We start from the raw sequence: 12,910 nt of genomic DNA on the forward strand, positions 1-12,910 counted from the left end.
ACATACGCAACAACATTTTCTTAGTTTTGCTAAGTTAATTAATGCTATGACACGACTGGAAGCCATTATCTTGATTCAAGCCTCCATTAAGTCCACAAAAGCTTATGTTACAATAAAATAAGAAGTCTTTAATGTTTCACAAGACTCTGGCATATTAATACATACAGTACAGGCTCTGCTTGTTTCTTTCCGCTCTATATCCCTACTTTATCCATCTTGGTCCCATACCTTTGTCTCATGCTACAAGTTGTTGGGGGCAGGGGGCAGCATCTGGTTGCAGTTTATGGAAGGGAAAGGGTGAACCTACCAATTAATGCCTTCCATCTATTCACTCCTTCCGTCCAGAGAGTTGCAAGAGAAATCAAAAAGACTGAGAGGAACAGGAGAAAGCAGAAAAACAGTATTTAGCAGGCCCTCGAGAAAGTACAACTGGCTGCTCTTCTGTGCATCACTGGTAGTCCAATTCCATTGCCACAACCCATTGAAAGAAATGCAACTTTGGAGCAAAAATGGACAGGATCAGGCTGTCAGTGTGTTTACTCACAAATATGCAGCCAGAATGGTTTCCATATAGCTGGGCTCCACAATTCCCAGGCAGCAGCTCACCAGGGCACCTGGAAGTTGAAGCATGGTGCCTGGGGCAGCTGATGGATGGATACAACCAGAAGGAAAAGGCAGCAAGCAAGGCAGGGGTGGGTTACTCCCTCCTCCTCCTGGTCACATTGATCCATTGCCTCCCTGAGCCAAACAGGCACAAGGGAAAAGAGCAAGCAAGGTGTGGAGTCCACTCTGATCCCAAAGCATAGGGCATTGCTGTGTGTGGGGTGGGGGTGAATCCCCCCACCAGCATGGAGTGGAGGGCATTGCTGGAGGCAAGAGTGAATCTGCTCCCCCCATAGATCTGGCTCCTAAAATTTTTAGCTAGCTCTTAGATGTCTTCCGTGTAGGACATCTTTTATTTGTTTTTCTCTATATAAAAATCATTGTGTACTTTGTGCACTGCAGCACTTAAGAATGATAAAGAATAGACATAGCTCCTAAGGGCGGAGTGGGAGGAAGTTTATTAGAGTAGGAGTTTTGTTACAGTTAAACTCTCAATTTGGGGGTTAACATGCCAATGCAAACAAGATTAAAATGCCTTTGCTGGCAACTCGCACACCAACACACACATGTCCAGAATCCAGATATATTTGGGCTGAATGAGCCTCAAAGTCCCTGAAGTAGCAACTGAAAAGAAGTAGAAATTCTCTGAATACAGGCTACCCTCACCAGCGCTCAGCACTGCAAACTGAACTGCATTTACCCATATTGCATGGATTCACACTACGGCATGGAACAGTTTGACATGCTACCTGGCCTATAAACTAAAAACCTTATACACATATTATATCTTATAACAACATTTGTTAGCCGCCCCATAACAAATTGTTCTCTGAGCAGCTCATAGCACAGCAACATGAAATAAAAACCACATAACACATTAAATCATAACAGACTAAAAAGGGGGGAAATATAATACACAAAGCATTTTAAAATCAGTTAAAAATCAAAATTGAAAGTCTCAATTTAAAGGGCCTGAATGAACAAAATTTTACCTGGTGTCTAAAGTTATATGCATATAATATTAATACTTAGCATAGTGCTTTCAAACATTTCACATGCCTAATCTGGTTGTAATCATAATGAATCACCCTGTGTGTATATTATCCCTGCATCACAGATGGGGGGGGGGGGCTGAAGTGGGAGTGGCTTGCCTAAGGCTTCCTAGTAAATTCATAACCGAGGTAAGGTTTGAACCAGAGAAGCTATAGGAACATAGGAAGCTATCTTATACCAAGTCAAACTGTGGGTCCATCTAGCTCAGTATTGCCTACTACACTGACTGGCAGTAGCTCTCCAAGGTTTCAGGCAGGAATCTCTCTGACTCCCAGCCCTACCTGGAGATGCCAGGGAGTGAACCTAGACGTTTTTTCACAGGGGGCTTTTGAAGTTCTTTAACTTGCAACTCCTATGGAATGAAGGAGTGCATCCACATATCGGCCAGATTTACTCCAAAGTCCCTGCGAGTTGTCAGGGAGCAGTTCACACACAATTCAGGTTTTTCCACAGTGTGTTAGAGTAGAGCCCAGTTTACATCTGGGGTTAAAAAAAAATCCACTAATAGTGTTGGGTTTTTTGGGACAACTTCGGATTTGCAGTAAAGCCTCCCACTAAACTCACAGTAAAGGCTGCTGTGTGTAAAAATCCCTGGGATGCTCTCCCACTGAGCTATGGCCTCATTCCCTAAGGGGAACATCTTAATAGCACTCACAAGTAGTCACCCATCTAAATGCAAACCAAGGCAGACCTTGCTGAGCAAAGGGGAGAATTCATATTCACTACCACATGACATGAGCCACCTAATGGCACAGTGGGGAAGTAATTTGCCTAGGGAGCAAGAGGTTTCTGTTTCAAATCCCCACTGGTATGTTTCCAGACTATGGGAAACACCTCTATTGGGCAGCAGCGATATAGGAAGATGCTGAAAGGCATCATCTCACACTGTGTGGGAGGAGGCAATGGCAAACCCCTCCTGTATTCTACCCAAGACAACCACAGGGCTCTGTGGTCGCCAGGAGTCGACACCGACTCGATGGCACACTTTACCTTTACCACACTACACTAGCTTTACATAAACATGACTTTCACATCCTTAAGATGCATGCATTCAGGGGTGCAGATCCACCCTAAGTATTTGAAGAGCCCTCCCCCTCTTTTACCAAGTCCCTCCACTAAATAGTCCAGATCTTCAATCCCCTCCCAACTTTTTCTCTTCCTGCTCAAGAATTTTACGCGAGTTGCTGCTCTTCCAGCTTTCCCTCCATCTGCACCCCGGCATGCATCACATGGCGAATCATAGCATTAGAGAATGCTAAGTATGCCATAAAGCTAGAAAGGAATTGTAAGCAATTCCTGCTTACAGTCGTAAATAGTAGAGGACATACATTCCAATGTTTCTTCTTTTTCAAAAGAGAGGGCAAAAGGATTTGCTAGTTTTTAAAATTTCACTCTTACACACTCTCTTTCAGAAGGGTGAAATGCCACCAATTTAATCTTTCTCTGCTTCCGCCCCACCTCCATTTGTATCCCACCCTTCCCTCAACAGAGCTCTAAGTGACAGTTGGGTTCCGAGGGAGTTTTTGATCCAAGGTACTGGACAGGCCCAGAACTCTCTTCAGATGATTTCTGTAAATTCAATCTCCTGTTTGCTGCATTCGATCTACTATGTAGCATCTGTGTTACTGTGCTGTAAGCACTCCCAGTTCTGGTCATACAGAAGACTCCAGGGCCTTGATCACCTCCCTAGAACACACCAAAAAGCTAAGAAGGGAGCACACAAACTATATTTTCTTCAGAGGGGAAAATATATTGGGGGGGGGGGTTTGCAGTGGAGCTCCACCTGATTGCCCAGGTGAGCCAGCAGTATCCTTGCTTACAACTGCATTTCCAGGGTCAAAACATAATTGGAAAAACAATTTCATTCTCTTGGCTGTGCTGCCCTACATTTGAAGGAAGTTCTCATTTATCAGCTTCAAACACTAAGGGATTGCAACATTTTCTGTTGAGATTTCTATCACTGTTCTGGTTGCACAAGTGAGTTGTCACATAACAAAATAATAGATGGCCATGTTGATCCCTGAGAAAACATAACCCAGGGTAGGTAATACTTTTATTAGGACCAACCAAAAAGGAACAAAGGCATCAGACGCTAAGTATTCAAGTCCAACAGAACCCTTAATTAGGCTAGCTGGTAAGCAAAACAACGAAATGTTTTGGGATTTGCATGGGATGTGCATGGTTTGGACCGGCTCCGAGGGGGGGGGGATCTACCTTTAAGGGCGGTGGGGTAGAACTTCCCCCTCCCGCCGCTTTTCCCCCTCCAGCGCTGCAGTTTCAAGCGAAGTTGAAACTGCGTGTGACGTAGGCAGCGCGCACATGCACAGTAGCGACAGGCGCTCGCCGCCACGCGCGCATGCATGCTGCTATTATGGAGACTTCCAGGCGACAATGGGGGCAGGGGCAGCAGTGAGGAACGCTGCCGCCCCAAAAACTTCGCTTGAAACTGCAGCGCCGGAGGGGGAAGAGCGGCGGGAGGGGTAAATTCTACCCCCCCGCCCTTAAAGGTAGACCCCCCCTTGGTGCCGGACCGGTCCGGCTCCGGACCAGTTCGTGCACATCCCTAATGAAAGGCTCCTTGGATATAGAATGTAATAAATAAATAAATATTGGTGACTCCAACATGCCGGCCACCCCTTTTCCTTGTACACAGAAGGTCCCAGGTTCAATCACCGACATCTCCAGTTAGGGCTGGGAATAACTCTTTCTCTGTCTGAAACTCTGGAGAGCCAATGCCAGACAATGCTGAGCTAGGCTGGCCAATGATCTCACTTGGTATAATGCTGCTTCACATGTTAGGCTTCTGCTTGAGGTCCCAGAAAGTGGAGCTTAGCAACCAAAGATTCTCTTAATCACAGAAGCAGAGGATCAGTTCCAGGTCTTCTGACATGCATTGTAATAAGCTTAACTACATTCTTAATTGGCAGGTGCAACATGCCATAAAAATAAAACCCTCCTGGGCGTTTTTCACACAGCAAGCTTTACCGCAAGTTTACTGCGAGGCTTTACGGCGAATTCAAAGTTGCCCCCCAAAACCCAACGCAAGAAGTGGATTTTGTTTACCCGATATAAATTGGGCTACATTCCAACGCTCAATGAAAAACCCAAATCATATGTGAAGTGCTCCCCGATAGCTCACAGTGCCTTCGGGGTAGATCTGGCCAATATGTGAACGCACACCTTCCATTCTGGAAGAGATGTGAGCTAAAAGCTCTGCGTGGAAAACTCTCTGTTCAGAATGGAAGAACCTCCAGTTGTCACCCTTTTATGCCAATCCTTGCAGGGTTTAGTGTAGTCAAGTCCATTGAAATAACAGAGTCTGCACATGGTGTCAGCTGTAATGTAAGGCCAAGAAATAAGTTTGCCCATTCTGGAATAGACCAAATTGAGGAAGAGAAGAACACTCTGAAATTAAAGGATCAGACTACGTGTGACATTTATAGTTTTTCATTATTGAACAGCAGCTGGATCGAGCTCCTCCTACGGATCAGGGGTAGGATTGAAGCTACCCCCTGGTTGCAGACTCAATCCGGCCACCATTAGAGAAAAATTATATCCACCAAGGACTAACACCACTTTAGAACATGTGTAGTTTGCTCCAAAGTCACTTGCTTATTTTATTTTCCCAGCAACTGAAAATGATGTTTTTGGAAGCAATTCATCTGGAACAATTAGATCACTAAAATAAGAAAGTGGTAGTTTGAGTATTTGCTATGCCATAATAAAAAAACCAAACAACAACAACTTCCTTTATATTGCTGCCCCATAACATTGTTCTCTGGGTGGCTCACAAAACAGCAAGAAGCTAACCTTATTACAACAGCTTCAATCACCTTAAGGAAAAGAGAACACTAATATCAACAATGCCCGTGTACAATATGGGCAAGTTATCACCTATTCCATGTTCATTCAATATGCCAAGCAGATGGGAGGCAGAGGCAGTTGCTGATCTTGCTCAGCAGCACATCTGTTGTCGCAATGTACTCCCTTCCACGCTGTCATCTTAAGCTTAGGTTACATAGCACCCTTTAGAAAAAGGACAGTTTCCCCTCGGTGTATTGGTATGCTATTTATGTTATGCCTAACTTAACATGCAACCTTCCCTAGTTATGATCAGGAGCAACCTGGGAATGTTCCACTCCACCTCTCAATATTTCAAAATTCTTCTATAAAGTAACACAAATTCTGTGATCAGGGTGGAGGAAAGAATACCAACAATGCAATGATGCAAATGCTATTTGCATTAGACAACTGCATGGAATTATGCAGGGTTAAATGCATGCCAACACAGCATATCACACTCTCAGCCGCAAGTGAAGAGTCAATGAGGTGGCACATTATGACAGCAATACTGGGGAATGGGTGGAGCAAGCAGCATGAGCTTTCCCAGACAGCAGGCTGTACCGTGGGCTTACTGCAAGGCTTTACTGCGAGTTCAAAGTTGCCACAAAAAAATGATGCAAAGAGTGGATTTTTTTAACCTCAGATATAAAGCGGGCTACAGTCTAACATGCAATGAAAAACCCAAACCGTGTATAAAGTGCTCACCGATAGCTTCAGGGACTTCGGGGTAAATTTGGCCGATATGTGAATGCACACCTCCATTCTGGAGGAGATGTGAACTAAAAGCCAGGGGTGAAACACTTCCATCTACAGTCAAGGACTGTTCAGAGTCAGAATCAGATGGTGGCTGAAGGCTGCTTCACTTGTTACACAATTCTTGCACTAAAAAGGCACCTGCAGGCACATGGAGCAATTCATACATGTTGTAGACAACAACAGTTCCTTGTAGGAATACTGTGACATAGAAAAGGATTGTGATAGGCCAGATTAGCTTCTCTGCAGCCACAGGCTTTTCTCTGTGCAATCCTGGACTAGGAAGTTACAATGGACATCCTATCCAGCTCTCTACTGGCTTCAACCAACCATCATTCTTCCCAACCCAGATTGTCAGTCAGTCATGTTTATTTACGGTCATAGACCAAAATTTAAAGCATACATCATCATCATAATATATACATGATATAAACAGACATAAACTCATCCTAATCAGCAGTTTCCAGTTTGTTTCCTTTGTTTCCTCTGTAAACAAAGAGGCTAATACCAGCAGATACCAATCCATGTTATTCTTGATGGCCTCCACCGGCAAATTGTCTGAGCCGGGGGCCTTACCAGTTTTAAACTGGTTCACTATTGAGGCAATCTCTGTGCATGATACTGGAGTCCACTCAGGTAATAAGTTAGGGTCCAGTTCCTGGTCTATTCGTAAGAATGTTGTAGTTGTTCCCTCTCTAGCATATAGAGCATGGAAATATTCAGTCCATTCTCTAACAGGTATATAAAAAGATGGCGGGGAAGGTCTAAATTTAGGAGAAGATGAAACCAAAGACCAAGACCAAGACGCGTTTTTAGCCTGTGCTGCAACCCAGATTGTCTAAAGCAGGGATTGGAGAGAACAAAATAGCTGGAGAAATGCTAAGAGGCCAGTTCTGCTGTGATCACAAACAGATGCCTGGGCAATGCATTGTGCTTTATTAAGAAGTTTGCAAAGATACCACAAATAATATAGTAGTTTACATAGGAAGCTGACTTATAGCGAGTCAGACCATTTATCCATTCATTCATTCACTCTTTATGTGAACTGCTTTGGAAACCTTTGTTGAAAAGCAGTATATAAATGATGTTGTTGTTCTATCCAGCTCAGCATCGACTACACCGACTGGAAGCTGGTTTGGATTTCAGATGGATATTTCCTAGCCCCACCTGGGGATTGCAGGGGGACTGAACCTGGGGCCTTCTACAGGCAAAGCAGATGCTCTTTCATAGAGCTATGGTCCTTCCCCTAGTATACAGTCCTTCTCCAAGGACCATTCCAAGCATTGTCCTCCCCAAGACGATGACAAAATATCATCCAAGCAGATTGTTAGAAAGATCTGCATCCCAGCCTAGGCCTTCGCCACTGACACTGTGACCTTCAGTCAAGGCGGTTTTCTTGCTTCTGAACAGGGATTTATCTATCTCCTGGGCTATTTACCTTCCAGGTGTCACAATAAAAGTGTGTTGCAAGCTCAGCAGTAAAGGCAATGTCTGGAAGAGAAGAGATGCGGGTGCTAGGTTTGCCCAAGGCACGCGCGTGCGCACACACACACACACACACAGAGCCCTGAGCCATTTTTGGAAGGGCGGTATAGAAATCGAATAAATAATAATAATAATTCCCTTGCAGCTGCATGAGCACTAAACACACACACAGATTCCTCTCCTTCTTTCAGTAGCTTCTGTCTTAGAATGTCAAGCACCCAAAGAACAGAAAATGATTTCCAGTGTTGGAGTTTCCAAGTCACTCACACATATACCTTTGCAATCTCATTTCACAACCCAGTACACCACACTGTGCAGTACCTTTCCCCTACAAATCCAAACCAATCAGTGAAAACCTGCACCTTCTTATAGCCTTTCATCCAGGAATTGGCCATTATATAATGGGGTATAAACATATACCAGTGCCTTTTAGCTCTGTAGCAAAATTCATTATGTCAGGGGTTCTCAACCTTGAGTCCCCAGATGATGTTGGGCTACAACTCCCATCATGCCTAGCCACAATGGGATGTGGGGATTGTAAATCTTACAATATCTGGGGACCCAAGGTTGAGAGCCCCTGAACTGTGTAGTTTACAAGGCATCTCCTTATAGGAGGCATCAGATCAATCACCCTTTACTCTCGTAATAGAAACCCTGCCAGGAGATGGCTCTCAAATCCACCATTTTACAGATTCTTGTGAACATAAGAACAGCTCTGCTGGATCAGGCCCAAGGCCCATCTAGTCCAGCATCCCATTTTGCACAGTGGCCCACCAGATGCCACTGGAAGCCTACAGCAGGAGTTGAGGGTATGCCCACTCTCCTCCTGTTAATCCCCTGGAACTGGTACTCAGAGGCATCCTGCCTTTGAGGCTGGAGGTGGCCTTTAGCCCTCCAACTAGTAGCCGTTGATAGACCTCTCCTCCATGAAGTTATCCAAACCCCTCTTAAAGCCATCCAGGTTGTTGGCTGTCACCGCATCTTGCAGCAGAGAATTCCACAAGAATATGAATTCATATTCTTAGAGCCTTTACCAGGCTTCTTTTAAACTAGGGGATGAACAGAGTGAGGGGCCAAATATTCACTCTTATCACAAAAATGACATCCGTTACATACAAACAGAGAGAGATTAGCATGCTTGTACCTCTGCTCACAATAGCCAGGCGTCATCAGCCTACAGACAGCAACCGATGATAAATCAACTAGCAACGTTGCCGCAACAGAGAAGCTCTATTTGCCAAGCCATCCACAGCCATGCAGTTATTAATAGGTACAGGGTCTCTTTACAAGCCTGGAATGAGCAAGCCTGGACAGAGATATTCAGCTGCTCACTCAGGTAGTGTTTTGAAGGTCATACTGTACCTGGTGTTTCTTACTGGTGCTCAGATACAGGTCTTGGCTTCTTGAGGAACGGACATTTGCCACAGGTGGTCCTCCATCCAGATGATGCTACAAGGGAACATGTATAAGGAAAGGCATATTCAAATGGCTTCCTTCAAAGGATGGAAAAACAAACAAGAAGCTGCTTTATACCAACTCAGACCATTGGTGTATTTACCTCAATCCCATTGGTTACTCCGACTAACAAAAACTTTCCATGATTTCGGACAGGGGTATTTTCCAGCCCTACCTAGAGATGCCAGGGACTTGGCTCCTTGATCTTTTGCATGCTATGCAAGTGCAAAGCAGCAGCAGGGAACTTCATGAAAAAGCTCTCTCTATTGAAAACCAGGAGGTTATAAAAGCAACTTTGAAGTCACTTAGGTGGCAACCATCTTCCCACATTTCTTAGAAAGGATCACAGGAAGCTACCTTATACCAACTCGGTCATCTAGCTCAGCCCCTAACTGAGCACCTTTTGAAAGTGGCGATTCTCTCATTTAGCAAGTGGTCCTATCCAGCTCCAGCGGAGCAGCCCTCCAGCAGCTGTTGCTGGTCACCTAGTGTTCCCTTTTCAATTGTGAGCCCTTTCGGGACAGGGAACCATCTCATTTGTTTCTATTTCTGTGTAAACTGCTTGGAGAACTTGTGTTGGAAAGGGGTATAACAATATTCAAAACAGAAGCAGCTCAGTATTGTCTACGCTGACTTGCCAGTGGCTTTTTAGGGCTTCAGGCAGGAGTCTTTCCCAGCTTTACCTGGAGCTTTCCCAGATAGCAGGCATTACCGTGAGTTCAAAGTTGCCCCCCAAAACCAATGCAAAACGTGGGGTTTTTTAATTCCCCAGATATAAACTGGGCTCCACTAACACACAATTTTTTTAAAAAAAAAACCCAATTGAAGTGCTCCCTGAGAGCTCGCAGGGACTTCGGGGTAAATTTGGCCAATGTGTGAACACACACCCTCCATTGCAAACTGAAAGCCGGTTGTGAAAAACTTCCTGCAGATGACAGGGATTGCATCTGGGCCACTCTGCATGCACAGAAGATGTTTTACCACTGAGCTATGGCCCCATTTGCTGGGCCATACTTACCTGGTGCAAGAGCTTATCCTCGTTACGACAGTCATTCTCCACTTGCTTCTCTAGCCTCATGAGACCTGGACACCTTCCCTGATCGTTCCACTCATCCTCCATCCATCCTGTTGAACTCCCTTGGTGTGTTCGGTGACTCCCCAATGGCTGCTGTTCTGGTTTCGTGGAATGCAGGTATTCTCCTGGACGTCCCCACTCCCTTTCCAAGAGCTGCATGGGATGGACATGGCCTAAAGGCCCTTCTTGACTCTTCTGGCCAGTCTCTGATCTCCAGGCTGGATTCAAGGAGTGAGGGAGCTCTCCTTTGCCCACCACCTGCTGCTTAGTAACCGATGGACTTGTGGGCCGTAAGGATTTGCCATAACCCTTCCAGTCACTCTCTTTCATAAGTGCAAAAGGGTTCAATGGCTCTGCTTCATCAGGCCAGTCACTATCTGTGCAGGTCCTTCGGTTCCTGGCAGGGGCCTCCTGTTGGCTTTCCCAGCTGTGCTCTGCGGGTTGCCCATGAACAGCACAGCCTCTTGCCTGCTTTGGGCATGAACAGCTACCCTCCACTGGCCTCCCAGGACTAGGAGAACGTCTGACCTCTCCAGAGCTGCTCCAGCTGCCTTCTCTGCCTCTTCCTGGGCTGAGGGAGCGCCCACTCTCTCTTGGGCCTCCACCTGTGCATCTCCCAGGACTAAGCATACCCCCAGCCTCCCCTTGGCTTTTCAGGCCAATCCCAACATCTCTTCCTGGGCTGAAGGAGCGTGCAGTGTCTCTTTGGCCTCCACCTGGGCACCTCCCAGGACTGAACATACCCCCAGCCTCCCCGTGACTTTTCAGACGAATCCCAGAATCTCTTCCCGGGCTGAGAGCGCGCTTGGTCTCTCTCTGACCTCCGCCTGTGCATCTCCCAGGACTGAACATACCCCCAGCCTCCCCGTGACTTTTCAGGCCAATCCCAGCATCTCTTCCCGGGCTGAGAGCACGCCTGAACTCTCTTTGGGCTCCCCAACTATCCCCCGTGCATCTTGGAGGACTGAGGGTCTGCCCACCTTTCCCACTGGCTGTCACTCCCCTCCCTGGGCTGAGAGCACGCATGGCTCCTCTGTCGTCTTGTGTGTCCTTTCTCGGATGCTCGGCAGTGTCTATGGGGAGCAAAGGTTTGCCACGGGCCTTCCGGTCACTTTCTCTGAACCTCTCTTGTGGCTTGCTCAGCTCTTGCAAGCCCCTCCGGTGGCTTGCTTGACTCTTGTCCAAGCTCTTTCCAGGGCTGGCACCGTGCAAGGCATTCAGGCAGGTTTTCCATTTCGTGTCCGAGGTCTTCCCTGAGCTCTTGTGATGCGAGGGCTCCGTTTGGCTCTTTCTGCTATTATCCGTTTGCTTCCCAGGACTCGTGGCATGAAGGGAAGTCCTCTCTCTCCCCGCTCTCTGATGGTGCACGGGCTCCTCCCGTTTCCTCCTCTCTCTCTCCAGAGGAGCCGCTGCCTGAGGAGCCGCTGCCTGATGAGACACCCCTCTGCTCCTGCTCTCCCTCTCCTTTCGCTGAGTTGGACTCCCCGGGCACAGAGGCTCGCCTTGGCTCCTGCTGCTTCTCTCGGGCCGCAGTTCAGGTCTCCCCAAGCGCAGGGATTCTCCTCTGCTTCTGCTGGGCTGTTCCGCCTCCCAAGGGGTTTTTTTGTTCACCTGAAGAAGAAGAAAATGGGGAGAGATGTTTGTGGGCCCATCACAAAGGGCTAGGGACATAGGGAGCTGGTCTAAGGGAAGAGAGCTGGTCTTGTAGTAGCAAGCATGACTTGTTCCCTTAGCTAAGCAGGGTCCACCCTGGTTGCATATGAATGGAAGACCACATGCGAGCACTGCAAAATATTCCCCTCAGAGGATGGAGCTGCTCTGGGAAGAGCATCTAGGTTCCAAGGTCCCTCCCTGGCAGCAGCTCCAAGACAGGGCTGAGAGAGATTCCTGCCTACAACCTTGGAAAAGCCGCCGCCAATCTGTGTAGACATTACTGAGCTAGATGGACCAATGGTCTGACTCAGGATATGGCAGCTTCCTATGTTTCTACTACTGAGTCAGACCATTGGTCCCTCTAGCTCAGTATTGTCTATACTAACTGACAGCAGCTTACCCAAGGTTACAGGCAGGAGACTCTCAGCCCTATCTGGAGGTGCCATTGAACCTGGAACCTTCCGCATGCAAGTATCTTACAGTGCTCACATGTAGTCTCCATTCAAATGCAAACCAGGGAGGACTGCTTTAAAAAGGGGACAGTTCATGCTCACTACCACAAGGCCAGCTCTCTTTAGGGTAACCTAAGGTTCAATGTAGGCATACTGTAAGTGCATGACTGAGGCAAACATGCTGCTTTTTTTAGTCGGCAAATAGCAGCTGGGTCAGGGCCCTGTAGATCAACTCAGGAGGGAGCAGATTTAACCATGACCTCTGTCCTGATTAGATGACAGATCATGACCTCTGTCCTGTCATGACCCTCACTTGCATCTCATACTTCAAGCAGGCCAATGTACTTTAGGAAGCAAGGAAGAAAACCCTCACAATACCTCCCTGCAGCAAAGAGTGCCAGAATATATTAAACAACTGACAATCTGCAGCCTTTTAGCGGTGGCTAAGATGTACCCCTTCACTTTGCCTAGTAGCAGAGCAAACTGATCTGGCAAGAACCAATAGTAGGGCCAGATCCGTTTACACTCCAGCCCCCAG

General features: G+C 46.8%; 1 protein-coding gene across 1 annotated transcript in view; it reads right to left on the reverse strand.

Moving 5' to 3' along the window:
- Window positions 1-12,910, reverse strand: part of TRIOBP (TRIO and F-actin binding protein) — an 89,914-nt gene that overhangs the window by 48,313 nt on the left and 28,691 nt on the right. Inside the window, exons 8-9 of the mRNA XM_053257511.1 lie at window positions 10,211-11,878; window positions 9,100-9,186 (exon numbers count right to left, since the gene is read on the reverse strand). Of these exons, the coding sequence (XP_053113486.1) occupies window positions 9,100-9,186; window positions 10,211-11,878 (1,755 nt within the window). The remainder of the gene's footprint in view (window positions 1-9,099; window positions 9,187-10,210; window positions 11,879-12,910) is intronic.

The sequence above is a fragment of the Hemicordylus capensis genome, chromosome 5 (genome assembly GCF_027244095.1).
Source record: "Hemicordylus capensis ecotype Gifberg chromosome 5, rHemCap1.1.pri, whole genome shotgun sequence".
NCBI lineage: Eukaryota > Metazoa > Chordata > Lepidosauria > Squamata > Cordylidae > Hemicordylus > Hemicordylus capensis.